Below are 23419 nucleotides of genomic sequence, written 5' to 3'. Positions count from 1 at the left end.
GCCACATGCCCACAGAGAGTGCTCTGTGTGCCATCTTTGGCAAATCTCTACCTTCCCTCTTCCTGGATTTCATGAGCAATTCCACTGGGTTAGACATTTATTATCACTCACAACCTATTTCCATGTTATTCTTAGAATATTTTTAAATGCACAAAAAATATATAAGGTTGCAAAAAGAAACTAATTATAATGATCAAAATATAATTTTTCTTTTATATTTATTTATTTTTTTAAAACCCTTACCTTACACCTTAGAATCAATACTGTGTATTGGTTCCAAGGCAGAAGAGTGGTAAGGCTAGGCAATGCGGGTTGAGTGACTTGCCCAGAGTCACACAGCTGGGAAGTGTCTGAGGCTAGATTTGAACCTAGGACCTCCCATCTCTAGGCCTGGCTCTTAATCCACTGAGCAACCCAGTTGCCTCCCAAAATATAATTTTTAAAGAGACAAATTCATGAACCCTAGGTTAAGAACTCCTGGACTAAGTGATCTCAGTTTTCTTCTGCCTCTGCTAGTCTAAGGTTAGAATTTAACTCAAGTAGGATGATATTTGGTAATTATTCAGAATAATTCAGTTGTTTTCCTCTCTTCAGGTAGTTAGGTGGAACAATGGATGGAGCATCAAGGCTTGGAGTCAGGAAAAGCTGAGTTTAATTCAGCCTCAAACATTTACTAGAAGTGTGACCCTGGACAAGTCATTTAGCCCTGTTCACCTTAGTTTCCTCATCTGTAAAATGAGCTGGAGAAGGAAATGGTGAATTGCTTTAAATGGGGTCAGGAAGAGTCAGACAACTGAACAACTTCCTCTTTTTCCACCAAACTTACCTTGGGCTGAATTGCATGAATAGTTACTATTATTATTATCATTATCATTACTAATGATAACATTTGTATAGTGTTTTAAGATTTGCAAAGTACTCTGATTTCATTTGATCTTTACAACAACTCCAAAAAGTAGGTATTTTATAGTCCCTGTTTTATAGATGGGAAAACCGAGGCTGAGAGAAGTTAAGTGACCTGCTGCTCAGGGTCACACAGAAAGTAAGTGTCTGAGGTAGGATTCAAGCTTGGGTCTTTTGACTTGAAGTTCAGAATTTTAACTTAAAATGGCTACTGATCTACTCCTGGATTCTTTGTGTCACTTTTTAGGCAGACTCCAATAATTCTCTATGATTCCCAAAGTATGAGGCAATTCCTTTTTAAAATCAGTGAACATGTGATGGATTGCCGTTATAGTCATGGGTTATGATTGACTTTGTCAGAAGGAATTCCTCCTTTGATGAGGTCAGAGAGCTAATGGCTTGTTGGAACACATGTGATAAAAACAAAGCTTTCAAAGAAGTCCTAGGGATAGCTCTTTCCTCTGATCTCTAATGGGGTAAGGTATGGGGCAGGAAGAAATGAATTTATCACTTGCTCCTTGTCATTACCATTGTGTTCATAGTTGGGGGCGAGAGGCAGATTGAGTTTCAGCCAAGGATGAGGACTGTCATTTAGATGCAAAATGTACCCTGGGACTACTTGCAAGGCAAATCACAGGAGGCCCATTGTTGGAGAATGTCTTTGCTAGGAGGTCAGAGCCAAGGCCCAGTACTCTACCTGGTTTGGAACCCTCATCCACAGATCCATTGTAGACTTGGTTTATAAACTCTGGCCTGTTGTCATTCATATCAATCACATAGATGTAGAGGTCAATAGGATTCTCCACCTTGTTTCCATTCATGTCCACTGCATGGGCTCTAAGCTGAAAAAAATGAAATAAAAAATAATAAACAAAAAAATCCAGAAAAAACACATGTTCAGAATCTGAATTTAGCCCATGCTTCCAAATAGTTCTGAGGGCTGTTGTCAAATACCAGAGCAAAAGATAAAAATAAAAAAGTATGTGGTTTCCATCCAAAGACTGCCAGATTTGTAGCACTTTCCAATGAGATGAAATCTATCATTTTTTTCTTTAGAAATGAAGATGAATGTCTTCCTATTAAGGTGGGTTTGTTTCCAAATACTCCTTTAACAGCTTAAAATGCACAATCTTCACTTCCCAAACTAAAATAAGAAAGTATGCTAGTAACCTTAAAGAGTAACTTTCTGATCTGTATCACATGTGCTCTTTATAAGAAATACATTTCTAGGAGCTCCTAAATCATGTAGTACCATGAGGACACACCATCCTGGTCCCCCAGCCTTGACACAGGAAGCATGCCTTAGATTATTGTGAAGGACTTTCATGGGGGTTTTCAAAGATACAGACAGCATTGACTTTGTAGAGAAGAATCATCACCCAAATCCTTCTGTATTCTCTACATCCAAGACTTCAGGCAATTCATAGCACAGGCCAATGCAAAAGACTTCTCAAGAGACATACACACAAATATGATAAGGGAATACTAAAGGAAAACTTACCCAGAAATCTTGGATTTGAACTGATCTGCCACAAAGAAGCCTCCCCAAGCACTGTATTTCTCTTTCTCTTCTCTGCTAATCGCCCCAACAATTACAGTATGTGCCAACCTATAATACACACTGGCCAAAGATGTCCACCTACTTTCCTTACTGTTACCTGCTATCAGCCGGCAGTCCCAGAGCTAAAAAGAGGTTGGTATTCTTAATAGGCTTAGCTGTAGCAGCCGTTGCTTTCTTGCCCTCATGGTTCAAGAGTCCAAACCTCTGAGATTTTGGTAACAGAGATAGCTGAGTATTCCCACCCCAGGGATCTGATAAAATGACCATGACAATTCCTTGTGCTCTTTCAAGGTGGTTTTCCTTATTATTCTTAATAAAGTAGGGATGGAAAACATTTTATACCTATCACAGGATCTTCTGAGATGTTGAAAGTTGAAATATGTATTCATTCTTAGAGTTCGAGATAGTCAGAATATTTCTATCACATGATTTGCTGGATATTTAAAAACTTATTTGTGTCACTTCTGAATATATTTATCCAATGTCTCAAATAGGCAAATGCATCTTTAATAACAGTAGCATCTTAGCTTTGAGGTTTTCTATTTAAAATGTCTCTTCTGCTAATATCTCCAAAAGGTAGAATTCTTACTAGATAACAATGGAAACCAAAGGTCTGTCTCCTTAAAGTGAAAAGATGATCACTAACTATTAAAATGAATAAGTAGAATGACAAATCATCCTGGGATAACATATTGAAGGCAAGAAAGAATTCGAAGGCATGATAGAACAGACCAAGAAGCACTGCTAATTTGTAAGACTACATTTCTAAATTCTTCCCTTCTCAAATCTATTTGCTTCTATTTGTCTTGTTTGCCCTCAGGAGCTGGACATATAGAGAAAATGCAAAAAATGCCATAAAACAAGAAAAAACAGTGTGGGACAAACTTCTGGGGTGATGCTCAAAATAGCATCCAAGTCTGGTGGGATTTAGTTGATATGTAGAAAATCTTCTGGGAAGAATAGGTAGTGGTCATATATGACTTATTGACAGGACTCCTAATGAACAGGATCACAGAACCAAAGGATGCTAGAGCTATGAGACCAAGGCATGATTGATCTTAAAGAAGTCTTAGAACACAGAACCACAAAATTTCATAATTAGAAAGGACTTTAGAACAAGGAACATAAAATGTCAGAAATAGCTCAAGTGCCACCTCCTCCAGAAATTATTTCTTTGTCTTCATGCCTGCTAATGCCTTCCTCCTTCTATCTCCTCTGCATTTATCCTGTATTTGCTGATTTACATATGTGATTTCCACCATTAAAATGTGAGATTCCTGATTTTTTCCCTTCATCTTCTTAGTGCTTAGCACAGAACCTGTCAAATAGAAAATGATTAATAAATGCTTATTGATGTATCGATTGATGTAATCTAAGCCCCATATTTTGTAAAGGAGGAAACAAGCTCATTAGAGATCCCCAAGTTTATAAAACTAATTTGTGGAGGAATTGGGATTCAAATCCAAGTTTTCTGATTCCTAGTCCAGTGTTCTTCCTATGCCACTATAGTATCTTGATTATAGGCACAGGAATGGATGAGATGTTGTAGCTGAATTAGACCTCTAAAGTTCCTCCTTTTAAGATGCCTTCCACCTACAAGATTCTATGGTTCTATGACCCTGGAAAAGTGGTTAAAACTAAGATGAAAAGAAGTCCTTTAGGGAATAGAACTTTGAAGCAGAGAGTGTCTAGGGAATGAGAGCTGGTGCATGTTGACTGTGAAGAGCTCGATCCAGCTGGTTCCAAGTGAATTCTTCCTATTATCCAATCTCTTAGTATAGCTCTCATTACTGCTGCTTCATGTACCTCAGAAAGTACGAAGGAAGGCATTTACACATGATGACTGTTGAACGAAAAATGAAAGTGCTAATTGTATTCATATTGGCTCCAGTGTTTTGGTTTGCTTCAAAAAGCAGTGAATAGAATTTTACCCCTTAATTTGTGTTTTTAAGAAGAATTTCAAGGCTTACTTGACAAAAAAATAGAGGAAAAAAGGGAGGAGGAAAGCCATGTGTGTTGTGCAACAAACCAAATTAACATTGATTCCTAGGAAAATTGCAAAGTACAACACAACATGAGATTGTGCAAAAGTCCAAGCCTGGGCCTATAAATCCCACTTAGATCAAACCTAAAGTTCCATATTGTGATGGCAAAGCCCTCAGCATCCATGTGTTGCCAGTCACTGTGAACTATCTGCATCTCATTCTCTTGGACAAACTACTTAGCTGGGAGCCACAGAACTATCCTTCATCATGTCAAATGGAGTCAGTCAATAACTTTACAAGTCAAAGGTCAGGTTGTCTTTGGGAAAAAAAGTAATTCTGGGCTAAAATTGAAGTTATTATCTTCAAACTAAGGTGGCTGGGTGCTTCTTGCTATATCTTTAGGTGCAGAAATGGCTTTATGCAGAGATAACTTCATGCAGAGATAATAACAGAGATTCATATGAATCACATATTCATTTAACCTTCAGGTTTGTCTCCCTACCTGCCTTATCCCAACCTCCAAAAGAGTTTTAATCAAATTTGTTAGTTTTTATTTGAAACTTTCAAGAACAATTCTCCAGTAAGCCTTGATCGGCTCATCTCGCTCACCAAGCTTCTGGGCTTGGACATCCAGATTGGTTAAAGTGGAAAAAAAACACATTTCAGTAACTGGAATGTTACCCAGCTTTTCTTGTATTACCTTATTACAACCTGAAATGCAGGGATGGACTTTTCCTTGTTAATGTAAGGAGGGATGCTTTTAAATTTTGAATGGAGGATGCCTCCACTAAAGTCCTTCATCAGTATGCTGGCTGCCCATCTCAGGTTCTTCAAGGAACACTACCAGTGGAATACTACCCCATGCAGGTATGACTAAGTTGGAGAGGCTTTGTGTGCAGGTCTGGAGTTGGCTTGAGTGTGTAACAATTAAAAGGGCCAGTAATTGGATGTTTGATTGAGGAGAGATAGAGAAAATCTATGTGGTTAGTCTCTCTCCCAGCACTCCCCTGGGGCTGAATATTCACTGGGAGACTTTAGGGGGTGTCACCCTGAAACTGGGTGACCTGGATGTTCCTGCCATCCCACAGGAGCTGGGGGCAAGGCTTCCCTATAAGAGGAGGTATGTGGTACCCTAATTTGATCCTGAATAAGGACAGGGTTCACACAAACCTCCCCCCAATCAGTTAAATTCACAGTGGGTGGTCTGGCTTCAAGATGGAGGCAGCCAGACCAAGCTGTGGTTCCCCTCTCCCTCATTGTCTCTCAGGCACTCTGAACACCCTCTGACTGTTGAATTGCTTTTTATTATTCACAAATCAGGGATTGGGGAAAGGGGCAAAGGGCAGAGGGATTTTAGGGTACCCTCTTTGCTATTCCTATGGGGTCTGTCACTTAGGAGGGAACCTTTGGGGTTCCCACTCCTAAGCTTCTTCCCCCACCCCTTCTCCTTCTATTTCTATTTTTCTGTTTCAATCCTGTTCTATAATTGTAAGTTTTGACTAAAAGAGGTCTCTCAGCAAGGTTGGGTAATGGGTGAAGGAAACTGAGAATTGCTCCCAAAATGGAGTCCGAAAACTTAGCTTACTCTATTATTGAAGTCTTGATGGATGAGATTCTATGGAATGGCTTTGATCAGGGAATCAGGGTTTCAATTTCCAAGAAAGATCTTCAGGAAGCCCTCAGGCCTGGATCTGAGCTGGGATGGCCTCCTCCTCCCTCTTCTCAGTCCACTGCCCAAAAACCCCTCCTCTCTCCATTTCCTTGGAGAAATTCCCAGAATCATCTCTGGTCTCAACTGTCAGCAACTGTCAGCAATTGCCTTCTCTGCCTCCTTTGGTCCCACCCCCCTTGCACAAATCCCATCCTTACAAGTGCCCATTTTCTTCAGTAGACCAGTCTGAGTATGTGTAGGCTCATTATCAGGTTTGTCCACAGGGTCAAACTCCTAAAAAAAACCCCTTACTTTCTGCCTTAGTAACAACCGTAGAAGATAGAAGGGCAAGGGCTATAACAAACTGGATTAAATGACTTGGCCAAGGTCACAAATTTGGAAATATCTGAGGTCAAATTAGAACACAGGTCCTCCAGTCTCTAGGCTTGACTCTCTATCCACTATGCCACCTTGTTGCCCCAGGGTAGAGTTTTTTGTAGTTATAACAAGTCATGGAAATAGACACAAAGACTATTTACAAAAGAGGCTTTGAAGGACTGTGATCTGCCTTAGTGGAGAGAATATCAGAATCATGGAAGTTACAAAATAGGTACTTGATTTGATATATGAATAATTATGAAGTGGAAATAGTGCCAGATCTTGAATCAAAGAGCCGGGGTTCAAATCTTGACTCCATGACTTAATACTTATATGACCATGGACAAAGCATCTAACCTCTTGGGGCTTCAGTATTTTCATTTGCAAAATGAAGAGGTTGGATTAGATGACCTCTAACTCCTTTCCAAATGGAAATCTATGATACAACATGAATCTCCTGAATGGAGAATTCAGAGGATCATTAAGAGGAGGAACAAAGTTCTCCCTTTTTTGGTCGCTTCTCTTTGCTACAGGCTACAAAATCTATCTTAAGCATATCCTTCATCCATGTCTACGTGCACAATTATTTTGTGTATAAAGACCCATATTTTATTTTACACACAAATTGTGGTCCTGAGAAGTTACTCCTAGATTGACCATTTGGAAATGTCATTCTAATTTGAAGGCCCTGAGAAAAATGGCTGTTTAATTCAATTCAACAAACATTTGTTAAGTACCTAATTATCACTATCTGGAAGATATTGTTATGGGTACTAGGAATTCAAAGATAAAAATGAAACATCTCCAGTTCTCAAAAAGCTTACATTTCCCTGGAATTTAAGGCATACTATGGATAACCCTTTGGAAAACTGGAAGAAAACTTTGAAGAGATATCACATAATTTGACTATGAATTGATTTTTTGGGTTTGCTTAAACTGAAGCAAGAATAAATATTTGTAACTGTGAAAGTATTTCTGTTCTTTCTGTGGCAAGTCATCTGGCATCTTTCTCTGCCCTCAACATTCTAGCCAGGACCAATTAAGACCCAGCAACAGGCTTGGATCTCTCCCAGACCTTGTGATCACTCTTCCCATCGGAAAGAGGAAATATAAGGATCCACAGCATTTAGTCAGCTGCTTTACTGGTCCAATTCTGACTATATACTCTTTAGCAATTGTTGCTTGAGAGTAGGAACTATTTGTATCCTCAGGCCATAGTATAATAACTGACATGTAGCCAGTGTTTAATAAATGCTGATTGATTGATTAATAGATTTACTTTGACATGTTCCTTGTGACTAAGATCTAGTCTGGTAATTTAGCCTGAAACTGGGTCCCTGTTTTGTTCCCCTGAACCAAAGTCCCTCTCTTGGGAGTCACCTTTATAATCCTACTCTGGATGGTCTTCAAATTCCCTCATCTATAAGTTTAGTGATTTAAACTAGACAACAACTAAAACCCATTCTAGCTCTAAATTCTATGATCCTTGGTTTGGTCTGTAGTTATTGTAAGAATTGGAACTCTGCCATGTCTCTTGGTCTTTGTATTTGGTGTCCAATTTCTCATGGTTACCCCACCTTGCCTGCTTGAATTTCTGCCTCACAAGTAATGACTAAAGAACAATCCTATCAAGAGACAGGAGGATGGATGAGCTGGCTGAGTCTACCCTAATAATCAGGGATTATTTGGACCATCCATCTCATTTCAAAAAGAGTTTGCATACTGATGATCTAGTTTCAAAAACATTCAGTTGGCACCCTCTGATAAAATGTGGGGGTGCCTAAGAGCTTGTATGACAGGCAAAGAGAATACACAGAAAAATGGAGAAAGTGTTTGGAAAGAATAGCCATGATGGAATTCCTCTGTCCAATGACAGTCACTAATGGTCTTGGCATTGGGATTATTAAAAATTCCTTCTCTGTGAATAAGCAGAGAAGTGGTTGCCAGAGGTGATTTCTCCTGGGAGTGAGACTTCAAGAAGAATGAGTTTTTCTTGGAAAGAGGATAATTTTGGACGAATGCTAGTTGGTGGATTTGAAAAAATAATGAGAATTATTTAAGTGGGTGGTGATCCTGACCTCTCAGGGTCCCTTCTCTGTCTTTAAAAATAAGCAATGTATTAAACTTTAATTGGAGTTTTATGTAGGATCAAAGAATTTAGAGGGGGGAGTGACCTTATAGATCACATGGCTTGACTTCTTCATTTTGCAGATGAGAAAAAAATAAGGATTATAGAGATTAAGTACCTTGACCAAGGCCACATAGCTAGTAAGCAACAGAGCTGGGATTAAAATGTAGGTTGTCTGACTCCAAATCTAGGGCTTGTTCTGCTACAACACAATGTCTTAGGTGGCTAAATATTATAGTATTAGTGTCCATTACCATGTTCCAATTCTGTATAGGTGGAAACACAGTGATAGTAAAAAAGTAATTGTGTATGTTTTCAACTTTCATACCACAACTGTCTCTTGTCTACTTAATTTTCCCTGATGGAAGAGAGGAGATCATGCTTATTGTACAGATGGGAAAACAAAGATAATGCAAGACTTCTCTCTCTAATCCATCTTTTTCATAGATTCTAATATACTCTTAAAGATACATAAGCATGCCCATGCCAAAAAATCTTGCCCACTTAAAATGTTCCTGAGCTGTCTATAGCCAATATGATAAAATGTAAGATCCTTGGCTGGACACTAAAATTCCTTCACAATCTGTTGCTGATTTACCTTTCCAGCCTTATTTCATATTACAATCTCTATATTTCAGCCAAACTGCACTGCCAGTGCTTCCTCTGACTTGACAACCAATTCCTGCTTTGGCATATTAGTGTAGGGGTGATCTCCCATGTCTAGAATCTACTCTCCCCTCATTTCTGTCTATCAAAATCCTTTTCCTTCAAGACTCAACTCATAGGGCACCTCAATTCAACAAGCATACTTATTAGGCACCTTCTGTATGCAAACTGCTCTGCTACCTGCTAGGAATCCGAAGAAATGCAAAACACTAATGGCCTCTCAAAGAACTTATATTATCCTGAGAGATACAAACAAATAAACTAAGTAAAAAGATAATTAAAGGAGGGAGAAATTGCTAAAAACTAGGAGGCTTCAGATAGATGGAACACAAGCTGAACCTTAATTAAATCTAGGCATTTGAAGAAGCAAAATAAAGAGGAAGGACATACCAGGAATGGGGATCAATCTGTACAAAGACATGAAGATGGGATATCAATTGTTATGTGTGAGAGACATCAAAATAACTCAGTTTAGCTGGAATGCAGAGCATATAAAGGCGAGTAATATGGAATAAGTCTAGCAAAATATATTGGAGTCAGGATGTGAAGGGCTTGAAATGTGAAGCTAAGGAAATTGTATTTTCTCTTAGAGGTAATAAAAAAAAAACAAGAAAGATTCTTGAGCAAAAGAGTAGTGATTGGTCAGACCCGAGTTTTAGGAATCTTATTTAGATTGCTATGTCTAGGATGGATTTGAGAGGGGAGAGCCTGGAAGTTGAGAATCTAATTAAAAGACTAGTAAAATCCCGATAATAGGTGATGAGACTCCCACTTAGGGTGATAGCTCTGTGTGAAGGGGATAGATGTTAATGATATATATTGTGGAGTTACAATACATTAGACTTGCCACCTTATTGGAAGGGAACATATGGGAAGGGTCTAGGGTGACCTTAAGGTGTTAAGCTTAGATAACTGGAAAGATTTAAATAGAAATAGAGAAGTTTGAAAGGAGATAAGGTATGGATGTTTTTTTTTATAACCCTTATGTTCTGTCTTAGAATTGATACGAAATACCTATTCGAAGAGAGGTAAGGGGTAGGCAATTGGGGTTAAGTGACCTGGCTAAGATCACACAACTCAGAAGTATCTGAGGCCAGGTTTGAATCCAGGACTTCCTATCTCCAGACCTTGTGCTCTCTCTACTGAGCTACCTAGACTCTCCTGGATAATGTTTTCAATATGTGAAGTTGAGATGCCTTTGGGAGATCTAGGAAGATAAATTTAATACCTCTGGGAAGCCTTCCCTGAGGTCCCCTTCCCTCAACTGAAAAGGACTTTTCACACTGGAAATATCCATCATTTACCCCCATCCCTACATCCCCTGCCACTTCCTAAGATTGCTTAGATTTTTTGAGATCTTTATTTGAAAGAAAATGCTCAGGTCAGTTATATCTTAGTCCTCTCCAATTTGTCTCTTGGTGGTGCCTTCTCTTCCATCTCCCATTTTCAGCTTCTTTTCTTTTATGAGAGCATAAATTCATTGAGATTAAGGACTGCCTTTTCCTTGTTTTTGTATTCTGAGCACTTAGTACAATGCCTCTCATCAACAGGAGCTTAATAAATGCTTGTTGACTCAAAAACTTCCTCCTCAAATTTCCTGACATGGCTTTGTGTGTACCATTCTCATATCACTTTACTTTGTATTATTACTCCTTACTTACATGTTGTACTACAGTCCATTCCCCAAATAGACTGTAAATTCACAAGGGCAGGAACTGTGTCATTTTCCATCACTGTTTCCTTAGTGTCTAGCACAAGGCCTTATGTATAGTAGACACTTAATAAATGTTGGTTGAATCGAATTTAACTAAAGTCACTAGTGATATTAAAGCTGGAATCATATTCTTTGCTTCTTGACCATAATATGGTAGACAGAGCCTTTATCTAGTATTTAGAAGATCTGACATATGATCTTGGCTCTGATATCTTGGGTAGGCAGCCCAACTTTCCCCAGGACACAAGTTTTCTCCATCCCCTCCTGCCACCTCACTGTTTTATCACTCCTTAAATTTTAAAAAGAATGGAGGAGGCATATCAGAATTGAGATATTCCTGAGGACTTTTCTTTTGGAAACTTGTGTTCATATTAGCAAAAGTTCCATGCATGAGGAGAAAGGCGCTGAAACCAATGAGAAAAGAATGCAATTAATTTTCAGTGGATTTGGATGGAATTCCAACATGGACTTCTGAGTAGGCCTACCAAAATCTGATTTATTCTTGAACACAGGATGCTTTTTTAGAAAAGGAATGAAAAAGGAAAAGACAACTTCCAACGGTGTCTGAATATCCCCCAAGAATGCATGCAGAGTTTGCCTTCTGTGAGCCATGGTACGGTGGCTTCTATCTCACAACAGGCATGACTGACAGTCCTTAACTGTTCAGTCTTTCAGATCACCAGTGACTTACTGTCTGGCCAGCGCACAGGAGCAGTGCTTTTGGTTACCTATCCTGGGCATGTTGAAATGCCAACAAAAGAAAATCAAGAAGCTAATTGCCCCCCAACTTTGCTTAGGGGAAAAATAAACAGGCTTAAGGAGAGCGCAAGTACATGCTGAGGATTCACAAATGAGCACTCCAAGAGTTCCTGCAAAATGCATGAACCGAGATTTGGCAGGCCTCTCTTGTCTCTGTGTTGATTTCTTCTTTCTTTCCTATCTTTTTTTGCCTTCTTTTTCCTCCCTCATCATTTCTTGATTCAAAAGCACTTTGTTTATGTTAATGGTACAAATGCATTCTGGGTCCCAGTTATTAATTGAATTTGTGAAAGCTCACTGATGCACTTTGAAAATGATATTCTTTTTTTAATGAACAATGTTAATTGAAGATTAATATTGGCCAACATTCACAGGAGGCAACATGGCTTAACAGCTAAAGAGCTGGCTTGGGAGTCAAGAAAAACTGGGGTTGAATCCCACCTTTGCCACTCTTAGTTAGATATGTGACCAAAAACAAGTCATTGAATGGACATGAGCCTCATTTTCCTCATCTGTAAAATAGGGATAGCAATTCTTGTAGCAAATGCCTCACATGCAATAAAGCATATAAAGACTTAAATGAACTTTAAATGCTAGATTTTATTATTATGTGATGTTTGCTAATGGCGATATGATATTGCAAAGAATCTGGGACCCTCCTTTATCGTTGTCACTCCTAGCTCCACTCCTCAGACCTTGTCTTCCTGCCCATGCAATGTGTTGGATAAATTGTATTTGCTTGCTTGTTTGGATAGTTATCTGCAGTGGGCCCTTCTCTCACAGGGAGCTTCTAATGAATCCTGCTTGCTGGGACTACGTCTTTATGGTAGTAAGACAGGGAAGAGGTTCCAGTACAATCCATCTGCATGGGCAGAGAGAAAGGAGGGGAACCAATTACATCATTAAGGACTCTTTAGAAGGGCTGGTTGTTTGAGGAAGGCAGAGCAGGCAGTGGCTTATGTACCATGATTTGACAGAAAGGTCCTTTCCCTTTCTCTATCTGTCACACGGTATTCAATGAAAACTTCCTTTCTTTGGACATTTTCTTTTGTTAAAATACCACCATCCTCTTGGAAGGGTAATATTTAGGCTGTTATCAGTCAGTAATGCCCCAGTGTGGATGAATTTTTATCAGATCCTTTATAGTAATAGCAGGCTATAAATCTTGAGAGATAGATTATAAGGATGACTTTGGAACTTAGGGATGCTCCAGGAAGGACAGGTTTAAGGCGAGACCTTTGGGAAGTAGACAAGGAATACTGAGCAATAGTGGTAGAGGAGCCTCTCATTGGGATAGCCATGCAGAAAGCCAAGATGGAAAGGCATGGTCAAAGGCAAACTTTAATAACTTTGAAAATCTTGACTGGCCTTCATCCTGTACATTTTGTTGCCTTTGTCTGTCTTTCAAAATGATCAATGCTGTGATTTCTTCCAAGTGCCCCTTTACAGGTTTTTTGGGGTTTTTAATTTTTTGGCTTTTTCTGCTTCATATAAGTCAGAGATATCATGACATTGTAGCATCACCCTAAATCTATGATCTCTCTCTATTAGAATATATGTTCGCTGAAGGGCAGGCAGGGATCATTTTTGCTTTTGTATTTATATCATCAATGTTTAGTACAGAGCTTAGATCATTCCTTCATCCACTGATTCATTCATTTGGATGTGTTGATATTTCCATTGGTTTTGAATTGTCCTAAATGAATATCAGTCCTTGGACAGGAGAGCTAGTCAGTCAGTCAGTAAATATTTATTAAGGGCCTACTATGTGGCAGGCACTGTGCTAAGTGCTGGGTTAGATGTGCCTGGTTGAATTGTTGTAGACTCAGCAAAGAGAGACCTTCAGGTCTTACTTTCATTTCTTCAGTTCAGCTTATATTGCTGCATTGACATGAATTTTGGAGGCAGCTTTGCCTGAATATGAAAGCCAATCGTGTACATTTTAAAAGCTGCTAAGATAAGCCAATCAAAATAGAATCTTGAGACTAAGTGTGATGAACAACTCTGATTTTAAAAAGAGATTTTCTATCAGCTGAAAAGCTCTTGAAGCTTCAGGGAAAGTGAGTTTTCAGGAAGAAAGGCCTAGAATTTCAGAGAGAATTATTATCTGAAATAGTAGTAGCTACTCAGGAGTGGCCTAGGCTTGCTGAGTACAGGGGAGGTGATCCATGCTAACAACTGCCACTTCCGAAAAGTTATGAGACATGATTTTTAAAAACTGAGACACACATCTGACAGGAGTAACATTTCAGCAAGAAATCAAAGAGCAGGATGATGTAAGCCCTGAAGCCAAGGTCTCTAAGAGAGGAGAGAGAACAAGAGGGACTTTTCAGGTTGATGAAAGATTCCTTTCTCAGAGCTACCACAATAATTAAAAATTAATCTGTCTCATCTTGAAAAGGTGAATTTAATCAGGCAAATGGCCTCCTCGTGTGGACAGTTAAAAAGGAAAGTGCTGTAAAAATGGTGAACCTGAGGCGATCTGACTAATTATGCAAAGGGAAGCTTTGCAAAGAAATCAGGGAGTGTGATGACAGGATGTTCCACTGTGTAGAAGTATCCTTATGATAATGAAAGGAACTCAAGTTTTAGATGGGTGGTGATAGAGATAGGGTGAGAAGAAAAGGCGGTGCTTTGGAGGATGGTAATAATCTGAGATCATAGACTTATAGATCTATGGAAGGGATTTTAGAGGCCATCTAAGCCTACTTGTTCATTTTCTGGATGAAGAAATTGATGCACTGAAAAGTTAAGCTTATTTACTCAAGGTTATATAGGTAGTAAAGCATTGGAGGCTATGCCATCTTCCCCTGTAGGGGCTGTAGAAACAAGAGGCTTTTGTTCTAAATGGGGAGAAAAGGAATTCAAAAGATCAATTGCTACTTCTGAATACATAGAAGGAGAACAGCCAGCCTTATATATGTTCAGGGTTTCCATCTAAAATGGGGCAGAGCTTCTTATAGAAAAGGATGGGAGAATCTTCTTCTAGTGACCATCATATAAGAGTGTTCCAAAACTGGGGTTGATTGAATTTCCCCACAACCTGTTAATAAATTATCTTGCCTCCAAACATTTCTCTTATTTTTCAGCTGGAAGACTGAAATCCTGCTTACATACACTGATTGCGTGACCTTCCCCAACTCTCTAAAGACTAAGTTGGAGGGAAGGTGCCAACCTGAATTGGTAGATGGAGTTTCCTTGCCTAGAATTTCCTCATACAAATGTGTGTGTGTGTATAGATCTATAGCTTATATCCACATTTCAAGGATAAAAGACCCCTAGCATTGAGGAAAGAGGGCAGCTGAGCCACTTTACCTGTAGAAGAGAGCAGATGGCTTGAAAACCAGATTTTTGCCAAAGGGCATCACAGTTTACCTGCCCTCGGTCTGCCATCTCAGCTCTTTTGTTGCAGTGACCAGACCTGAAATAATCCTGCTGATGCTGAAACAACATACACTCTATCTCTAGTACCCCATTTCTAAATCATTTTTCTTCACATTTTCCTTGGCCCAGCATACAAAATAATCTTTCTTGTTCAAAGAGGATAAAATAATTTTCCTTCAGATACTCTAAGACTCAGGGGAAATCTCTTTTTCCATCTAGCTAAAAAGATAATCTATTTCCTTTTCTACCCCTCCCCACCTCCTCACTGGACTTCTACCAGCAGTTTTGGTATAGTTATGGGGATGCCTGAGTTCACTGACAGGGTGCCTGGGTGATGGGATGAGTGGTAACCATGTTAGCACAAGTGACCTCTTGCCTCTTCTGACATTTAATTCTCACAAGCAATGGCTATTAGGATGCCTAAACTCAGACCTCAGAAACATTTCGGTGACCTGTCATTTCTCTGAGGCTCCTGATGTCAAGACTTTGTGTCTCTGCGTGCTCTCTCTCCTACTCCCTCCCCTTTCCCTTCCACTTTCTTTTTCTATTTTTCCTCTCTCCCTTCTCTTTCTCTTTCCCCTCCCACCTTCTGTCTCCTCCTCCTTTTCCTCCTTCTTCCTCTCTTCTTCTTTTTCTTCTTCACTCTTTCTGCCTCTCCCCAGCTAGCTCCCATGGGCTCAATAATGGTGTCTATACTGATAAATCCCACCAACCCTAATCTCTCCCCTGAGCTCCAGTCTAACATCACCTACTGCCCTTTGGACACATTCCCATAGGCATCTCAAACTCAATGTTGTCTAAAACAGAACTCATTATCTTTCTTTTCAAACCTACTTCTCTTTGCAGATTTCCCATTTCTTGTCAGAGGTACCACCATCCTTATAGTTACCCAGGTTAACAATTTCATAGCTATCCTAGATTCTTTATTTTCTATCACCCCACACATCCAGTAATTTGCTGAGTTTTGCCATTTTGCCAACCAAATATTTCTTACACCTGTATTACCCTTCTCTTCACTCACAACCACCACCTTATTACCCTGATTACCTAGTAGTCTTCACTATTGCAACAGACCGTTTTTAAAAGAATAAACAAACTCCAAGCAGGCAGGGCTTTTTCTCTTCCTTTTTGTTTGTGCATCACCAGTATCTAGCATAGTGGATATCACACAAACACTTGCTGATTGATAGACTGAGTAAATAACCTGTTGCTTCAAACTTGGAAATAGGGAAAACATAGGGAAGAATAGAACAATTTACAATGTTTCCCTAGCATATGGGGAAACTCATGTTATTGGTCATAGGATGACCTCTCTTAGGGGTCATCCACTAGACAGTTCTAAGGGGTTAGAGAATTTTCCCCTTGGGAGTTCCAAAGGTCCTTTTAGGCAGGTGAAACTGCTATCTAAGAAGCAGTAGCTTCCAGAGACTCAGTCCTCTGATAGGAGAAGGCTAAAAATATCCTTCTCAGTCACATACAACCATAAGAAATGGCAGACAGTTTTAGGATCCTTTATATTATGGAGGTACTTTCTGACTCTTATGGTGATACTGAGGTATGATGTGGAGAAGAGCATCACTCTTTGTTGCCACATCAACTTCATTTGTCTCCACTTTCTCATACCTAAGAACTCAATATAGATCTGCCATCCATGATTTTGCCTATGTTTTCAATCCATTTACATCATTAACTTAAACAATCTCTCAAAGGCATGAGCTTTAAAAGTTTACTCTGTATTGTGCAGAGTGGGATGGCCTTTTTAAAAATCATAAAATTATCTTTTTTGAGCTTTAGATTGGAACTGTTCATTCTAGTATCTCTAAACTGCTGACCAACTCTGTGTCCACCTTGTCTATCCAGTTTCATATTTTTCTAGAATTGGATCTGATTCACTGTCAGTTTACCCTTTGCCACTTGACCCTTGTGATCTGAAATATTGAACTTGGAGCCTTGGAGACCTCTGAGCTAGGTGCTTGAGTAGGATAATCAGGAAGGCAGTCTTCCTGAGCTGCAGGAACAGACCAGTTAAACCCAGAATGCTCAAGAGAGTTGCTATAAATTAAAAGATTGTAATGTGTGCTGTCAACAACCTGGGCTCCCCTCTTACACCCAGGGTCTGACAATGCTAACAAAAGGCACAGGTGTTTTAAAAAGCAGTCTCTGTCTCCATCATACCCTGATGCACAGTCCAGAAACCCATCACACACTGGGATCACTAAAAGAATCACTGTATCCTCGCACCTGGCAGGGTAGGGGGCTGGAGCGTTCTTCTGTTCAGCACCATATGGTGGAAGCAAGGTTAAGTCAGATGATTAATATGGCATTGGTAATGCTGATGACTCAGTATTTAATCTCCTCTAAAAGTCAAGGTATTTGCCTAAAAATAATAGAGGTGAAAATGATATTCAAGACAAAATAGTCCAATCCTTTTACTTTCCAGATAAGGAAACTGAGGCCTAGAGAGAGCCTAGACCTAGAAGTCAATAAGCGGGATGCTACTAGGTCCCAAGATCAGTAAACTTTTGATTTTGCCATAGGGTTCCATATCATAGGTCATATTTTCTCCTTTAAACAGGGGCCCTGAAGCTCTCTCTCTCCCCCTCCCCCCCCCCCCCCGCTTTTATTCCCTTCATCAATTCCAGGGGATAATCTCTGAGACTAAATGCATTGTAGCTCTTCTTTCAAAGATGACTTCTCTGGTGTCAAAGAGATATGTAAGAGAAAATGAAAAGGCTACAAGATGAATATCTATCAACTAGAGAAAACAGGGAAAGACAATAGAGTTACAGTTTTATAGAAAGGGATTTAATCATAAAGTAAGGGTACAAGCAGTTACATGATCTTGATCAAAGTTGAGGCAAGAATCATAGAAAGGTAGAGCTGGACGAGATTTTAGAGATCATTAGTCCAACTCTTCTATGAGAAAATTGAGGTCTCAATGGGGGTGTGTGTGAATTATCCAAGGTCAATTTATGAGACAGCAGCAGAGATGAGATTAGAAACCAAATTTGCCATTTCCCATTCCAAGGCTCTTTTAATAATAACCTAATGCTTTGATATGCTTACATGGTAGGAGGCTCGTTCTTCTCTATCCATTGGTCTAGTCACATACATACGACCTGACATAGAATCAATGTTGAAGACCTCCATGGGTGGTTGGTCAGCCCCAACTCCAGTAATGCTGTATCGGATGGGAATATCATTATCCTTGTCAGATCGAATCTGAAAGACAAAATTAAACAGGAAGATGCTGTAGACTTAAGAATGATAGGGAAAAGCAACATCTTTTAAAATTTTTATTTTGATTTTTAATTCAAAATTCTCTTTCTTTATCCATCCCTCTTCCACTCATTGAAACAGCAAAGAATGATACCCATTATACATATGAAGTCATGTAAAAATATTTCCACATTAGCCATGTAGCAAAAGAAAAGCAATTAAAGTAAAAAAAAAATATGCTTCAATGTATACCCAGAATCCATTAGTTCTCTCTCTGGTGGTAGATAACATTTTTCATTATGAACCCTTTGGAATTATAGTAGATCATTGTATTGGTCAAAATAGTTAAATCTCTCATAGTTGATTATCATTTTCCCCCTACATTGTTGCTATTACTACACAATTACATTATTGCTATTACTATGTACAATATTATATTGGTTCTGCTCACTTCAGTTTATATCAGCTCATACTAATTTTCCCAGGATTTTCTGAAATCACCTTCATCATAATTTCTGATAGCACAATAATAATCCCTCATAATCATATGCCACAACTTGTTCAGCCATCTCTCAGTTGATATGCATTGCCTCAGTTTCTGGTTCTTTGCCATGACAAAAACAGCTATTACAAATATTTTTGTATATATGGGTCCTTTTTACATTTTCTTTTGCCTTTTTGGGATACAGATCAAGTAGTAGTATTAATGGGTCAAAAGATATCCATAGTTTTATGGTCCTTTGGGGCATAGTTTCAAATTGTCTTTCGGAATGGTTGGACCAGTTCACAACTCTGCCAGCAGTGATCATTAGTGTCCCTATTTTTCCACATCCCCTTCAGCATTTGTCATTTTCCTTTTCTGTCATGTTAACCAATCTGATAGGTGTGAGTTGGTATCTCAAAGTAGCCTCCTAATAGCAATGTTAGCTAATATTTTTTTATTCAAAGGCTTATATTAGGCCCACCCATTGCAAAGTATAAGGCATTTGGGTCCCATTCTTCAAGAACTTACAGGACAGTTGGGGATGTGATAAAAATGAATAAAATATTAAAATAACAATAATGATTTTTATAATTATTATAATAGCATAACCATAATGATCAAAATAATAGGTAGCAATTATAGAGTGCTTTAAAGTTTGCAAAGTGCTTTACAAACATTATCTCATTTGATCCCCCAAACAACCCAGGAGCTAGGTATTATTATTGTCCCCATTTTACAGATGAGGAAACTGAGGCAGAGAGGGATTAGGTGATTTGCCCAGAGTTGCATAGCTTGTAAGTGTCTGAGGCCAGATTTGAATTCTGGTCTTCCTGACTCCAGACCCAGAACCCTATCCATTGTACAACCTAGCTGCTTCTAAGGGGAGGGGTCTAGGGTGGGAGTAGGAGTGACTTGCCCAGGGTGACCCAGGCAATAGGTAGTAGAACTGAGATTTGAATCCAGGCCCTCTGACTCTAAATCTAGTTCTCCTACTATGTAGAATTCTTCAATCTTAATAAAAGGGCCTACAGCCACACCACTTTTGATATAAGGGCAAAAAATAAAACTGCAACTTACTGTCAAATCATATCCTGTACTAAACCAGCATCTAGACCCCTGAGGCAGCTGTTGACAGAGAAAGGCTCCTAATGCCTAATCTTACAGACTGTGCAGAGGAGCCTTGCTTTATATATAAGTTAAAGAGGTTAAGTTTAGCTGATGACATGTTTTCAAAAGGATATTTTGAAAAAAATGGTCTCATAAGTATTGAGAGTTACACAAACTTTGCAAACATATGCAAGAAAACAAATTTAGAGCAGATTTTCTCTGTGGAAGAATAAAAATCCTTTAAATTTGAAGGAATTTATCCAATCAGCAGTTTAAAAAAAAGTTTTATATCCTGGAAGTAATTTTCTAAGAGAAAACACATGGTAAGTTATAAGGTAGCTCCTCTCATCCCAAACACCCAGTAAACACTGCTGCTGTAAAAGCTCTTCTAGCAAACCAGCAGACCATCAATTTGGTCACAGAATGTCAGAGGTAGGAGGAACCTTAGAACACTGAACACAGAATGTTGGCCCTGGAAAGGATCTTAGAACAGAGACTGATACTCCTGGAAGGGATCTACTGATGTAAAACCCAGCAGGTTAAAGCAGAACAAGCCATAGGAATGCTCTCGTCCCTCCTTTACGTTTTACAGAAGAGGAAACTGAGGAAAAGATTTGCCCGAGGTTACATTTGTTTTCTGTGACTTCTCTCCACCCAAGTGACAAACTGATTGACTGGACTTTATTATCATAGTGCATGTACAAGCAGATTTTTAACCAGCACCAGGTGCTGATTTTTTAAGATTAAAGGCAGACTGTGAACGACTGGTATCAGTAGGGACCCTGCCTGGTAGGACTAAGGAGGGAGAATGAACAAATTCAGTATAAGTAGATAGGCAACTCTTGTTTGGATGTACAACATAAATCCATCATTGTTCACTCTGGAAGGGACTTGTAGTCTATCTACTATCCCACCTAGCTGCCCTTCAAAATACCTTTTTTAGAAAAGCTAATATAATGAATCCCATTGTGGTTTGACTCCTTCCCTGATGGATCCCAAAAGGACAGTGCCATAAGGAGAGAAGCCTTGGACCTTTTCCATGTAAGGTGGATATGTGGCTCAGGGAAATTGGCCTATTGTTTTCCTCTACATTTTTCTTTTTCTTTTTCCTTTTTTTTTTGTTTTGTTTTTAGGTGAAGACATTGGTTACTCCATACTTGTGAGTTACAAAAGGGGTGAGGAAAGCAAGCCTGCAGGCATCTCAATATTTGGTATTACAGCATCTGGATTTTGAAGCCAACCAAGCATCCATACCCCAAGGAGGAAAAGGGACTTCTGGAAATGAATTTTGGGAAGTAGCTAAGTATTAGCTAAGACAAGCATTCATCTGGCAGTGATGCCACATTCAGATGTGGATCTAATGGGACCAGTGCTATATCAGAAGTAAGCTTGAACCCACTCTCCCCAGATGGTAAAGAAATGAGTGTTCACACAAAGTATTGGGGCAGGGGGAGGAATGGTTATACTTTTGTTCTTTTTAAATATGCAAAGTAAATATTATTTTGCAAAAGCAAAAACAATAATAAAAGACATATGGGAATAGTCTACAATGATTATACAACGAAGGAAAAATTCAGGAATACTAATACCATGGGCATGCCCCTACACTGAATGTCTCACATTTTCCCCTATCAGTTTCACCTGGCCTTTCCCTCTTTGCTGTCATCACACGATATTTTTACCACCACAATCAGGCTAGTGTGAGTGATAATATAACATCTCTGATCTGTTTTTGTTTTTCTCTTTTAAATTCAGTCATCTGACACTTGTGCCAAATCTTTGTGACCCCATTTGGGGTTTTCTTGGCAAAGATACTGGAGCAGTATGCCATTTCCTTCTCCAGCTTGTTTTCTGGATGAGGAAACTGAGGCAAACAGGGTTAAGTGACTTGCCCAGGGTCACCCAATTAGAATCTGAGGCTAGATTTGAATTCAGAAAGTTGAGTTTTCTTGACTCCAGGACCTGTAGTCTATCCACCATACCAACCAGCTGCCTTTCTAAATACCTTTTTTTTAGAAAAACTAATATAATGAATCCCATAATTGTTATACCTTTCCCTGACCAAGGGTGGAACTGCCTGGGGGAAGTCTCCAATATGTATTGCACACACAGCTTCCTCCCCTCTCTTTTCCCTCCCTGTCCTCTACTCTGGGGATTTTATTCTTCCTCTGAGTCCTGAGGGGGTTTTCTCTGGCAGAGACATGATCCTACTTATTCCCCCCAAGTCTACACGAGTCACATGCCTAAATCACACCTGCAAATTTGGCCTCATGAGGAGGAGCTTTAGTATGCCTTTCCAGATCATCACAGCGAGAGCCAGCCTGTTGCCTTCTGTCATTATTGAATTTACACTTGGTTCTCTGCCTCCTGCCTTCCTTCATTCATGGTCACCTTGCTAATAGTGTTGGTTATCGCTAGAAATGGCTGGAATTGAGTCTTAATTACACTTCTCGCTGCCACACTGAAGGTCACTGAGTGATGTCCTCTCCTACAAGAAGAAAATGCAGCCATTTCAGACCATCAATATTCAAGAAAAAAAAATCCTGGATGAGCAAACTGAAAAACATCCAGGAAAAATCCTGAAACACATGCTTAAAGAATAATGTGATCCTTTCAGGAAACATAGACAGAATACAGGACTTCTATTCACAGCAGGTTCAAACTTTCACTTCACTGGGGTTCAGTTTCTTCTCTATATGAGGATTTCTATGCATATTTTTCATTAGTGCTAATACAGAAGTGATTTGGTTAGGATAAGAAAAACGTCCCTACTAGGTATGGTCTATACAGCATCCAGAAAATGGAATAGACCAAACTCTAATGAAAAGAAAAGGAACCATAATGACAAATGTTACAGATTTGAGGTTGACTATCTACCCTCCTATGTTACTATAACCTTATCCTCACCCCTTCCAGGATTTCATAGATCATAGCCTCATATATCTAGATCTGGAGGGGATTTCAGAATTTACCAAGCCCAATCTCCTTATTTTATAGATGAGAAAACTTAGTTCTAGCTTAATGACTTGTTCAATGTCACATATTTGGCAAGTGGCAAGGCTGGGATTTGAACCTTGTTCTCTGAATTAAAAATCATCTTTCTGTTATACCATAATTTAATTCAATTAAGCAAACATTAATTTTTATTTATTTTTAATAAAAAATTTTTTCAGTTACATGTAGAAACAACTTTAACCATTGTTATCTGAGATTTTGCGATTGAGATTCTCTCCTTCCCCCTCCTCCCCTCACTACTTCCCCAGGCAGTAAGGTTTTAAGCAAATATTTATTAGGCACCTTCAATATCCAGGACACTATCCTAGGTCCTGGGGAATCCAAACAAAAACAAAAATGATTCTTTTCCTTATGACACTGAGATTTTCCTGAGGGATACAATCTTCAAAGTAAGTAAATACTAGATCTGAGAGAGAGAGAGAGAGAGAGAGAGAGAGAGAGAGAGAGAGAGAGAGAGAGAGAGAG

At 39.1% G+C, this 23419-nt stretch overlaps 1 protein-coding gene across 1 annotated transcript in view; it reads right to left on the bottom strand.

Moving 5' to 3' along the window:
- The window catches only part of CDH4 (cadherin 4), a 464726-nt gene that overhangs the window by 233082 nt on the left and 208225 nt on the right, over positions 1-23419 (bottom strand). Inside the window, exons 6-7 of the mRNA XM_044659642.1 lie at positions 18196-18351; positions 1601-1745 (exon numbers count right to left, since the gene is read on the bottom strand). Of these exons, the coding sequence (XP_044515577.1) occupies positions 1601-1745; positions 18196-18351 (301 nt within the window). The remainder of the gene's footprint in view (positions 1-1600; positions 1746-18195; positions 18352-23419) is intronic.

The sequence above is a fragment of the Gracilinanus agilis genome, chromosome 2 (genome assembly GCF_016433145.1).
Source record: "Gracilinanus agilis isolate LMUSP501 chromosome 2, AgileGrace, whole genome shotgun sequence".
NCBI lineage: Eukaryota > Metazoa > Chordata > Mammalia > Didelphimorphia > Didelphidae > Gracilinanus > Gracilinanus agilis.
This window is presented reverse-complemented; position numbering and strand designations above follow the sequence as displayed.